The sequence below is a fragment of the Merops nubicus genome, unplaced genomic scaffold (genome assembly GCF_000691845.1).
Source record: "Merops nubicus isolate BGI_N331 unplaced genomic scaffold, ASM69184v1 scaffold3951, whole genome shotgun sequence".
NCBI classification, from domain to species: Eukaryota; Metazoa; Chordata; class Aves; order Coraciiformes; family Meropidae; genus Merops; species Merops nubicus.
The window spans coordinates 44,232-46,109 of NW_008586058.1; the positions used below are offsets into that span (position 1 = coordinate 44,232).

The 1,878-nt window shown below is 48.5% G+C and overlaps 1 protein-coding gene across 1 annotated transcript in view; it reads left to right on the forward strand.

Annotated features, from left to right (window-relative positions):
• The window catches only part of LIMCH1 (LIM and calponin homology domains 1), a gene marked incomplete at its 5' end in the record, with an annotated part of 74,906 nt that overhangs the window by 39,089 nt on the left and 33,939 nt on the right, over window positions 1-1,878 (forward strand). The window contains one exon of the mRNA XM_008948515.1: window positions 139-541. Within this exon, the coding sequence (XP_008946763.1) occupies window positions 139-541 (403 nt within the window). The remainder of the gene's footprint in view (window positions 1-138; window positions 542-1,878) is intronic.

A 1,878-nucleotide genomic window follows, 5' to 3' on the forward strand; every position in this document is an offset into this window, starting at 1 on the left:
TTTGCTCTGTAGGTGGTAGGTAGCCATGGGCAGCCATGCCTGCAGGCCTGGGGTGAGAGAGAAGGAAGGCTGTTGCTGACACAGAGGAAATAGGTGTGACTTCCAGCGTAAATTTTAATGCCATGGTCTCTCTTGCAGGGAGAGAAGAGAGCGGGAGCTTCACGAGGCATACAAGAATGCAAAGTCCCAGGAGGAGGCTGAGAGCATCCTCCAGCAGTACATCGAAAGATTCACTATCAGCGAAGCGGTCCTGGAGCGCTTGCAGATGCCAAAAATTCTGGAAAGAAGCCATTCAGTGGAGCCGAATTCTCCACTGAAAGACCCAAATCCTCTGAGATATTTAAGGCAACAGTCGCTGCCTGCTCCAAAATTCACTGCCACCATTGAGGCAACCATTGTTCCCACTGCTGAACTAGAGCCCAGCACTTCAACGGGCCGCACGTCTCCCAGCAAAAGTGTTGTCTCCAAGGCTGTGCCTATGCTGACACCCAAGCCTTACTCACAACCCAAAAATACGCAGGAAGTTTTAAAGAACTTTAAGGTAGGATACGTTGCACTCCCCAGAGTCAATCAGGAGGCAAAGAGATCCTGACTAAATTATGTAAATATATACACCTAGTGACTCTCACCGGATCGGCCCGCGTTCGCAAAGGTCTTGAGCAGACTGGGGCCCAGCTCCAGGGAGAGTCAGGAGGTCTGCCCTGAACCAGGAAGCTCTGTGGAGTGCACTCCACAGACAGACACTCCTGGCTCCCTGCAAGTGGTCCCAGCTTTTATCCCCAAGCAGACACCTGACCTTTGTCAACTCACTGCGGGACCCCTGGGGCCCATTTCCCTTATGGCTCTCCCTGCAGGGCTGGCCGCACCCTGGGGGGAAGCCATAAGGCAAACTCACCACCTCTTGATGAAGGGCTGTGGGGATCACCCATATGTCAACCTTAATTCGGGGGTTCGGGGTTCAGACCCCAGCATTTCAGTTGGGTTGCAAGAACTGTGCAAAAATTATGAGAATACAAGAAGTAGGAGAGCTTGGACAAAAGCAAAACTGCCTGGAATATGAGCCAGCTCTGAGATTTGTGGGGGAAAGGAATAGGAGACGAGACTGAAACTGGGATGTGAAACCTGAGTGTGTCTTTGGACTGAGTGGGTGTGGAGAATAGGAGCAAGATACTGAACCAGTGATGGAGAAAGCAAAGAACTGGGATTTCTTAGAGAAAGAAGGCCCGAACAAGTCAAGTTTGAAGAAATCTGCTTCTCACTGTGTCTGTACCAAAGCTGGAGTTTCCTCAAGTCTCATTGTAGCCTTGTTGTAAGCAGTCCGAAGAGTACTGGCACAGGTGCCCCCAGCCTGTAGAGTTTGGGTCCCCTTGTGTCTGGTGTTGCTATCTGCTACTTCGGTAGTGGCATGCAGAGGTCCCTGCAGCCCTGCTGATGTCCCAGTAATGTTGCTGCCATGTATATTCAGGTTGTTTAGTTTTTAAAAAATAAGTCAACTTTGTGTAGATAGTGAAAAAGCATGTTGTAAATGTCTGTAATCTCTCAAAGTCTGTCCCAGCTGTTGTGGAAACCCTCCCACCATATTTCTTAGTCAAAACGTGAAGCTGGTAATTCCTATTTCTCCTGTACCTGAGTTGGTATTCCCTTGGAGTTCACATTTCAGCCATCAATGAATCATGCATCTTTTTCTGGGATTCATGCCACTTTTTTCCTCAGATGTGTGTGATCACATTCACACTGTGTAAAGCGATATAATGCATATATACTTCACATGTGTGGGGAGAAACTCACCTATGGATGTTTCTACTCCCCACTAACTACCACTAAAAGTCTGTCTAGATCTTCTTTGCCTGATGTGGAAGAATGTGATTTGTCTCAGCA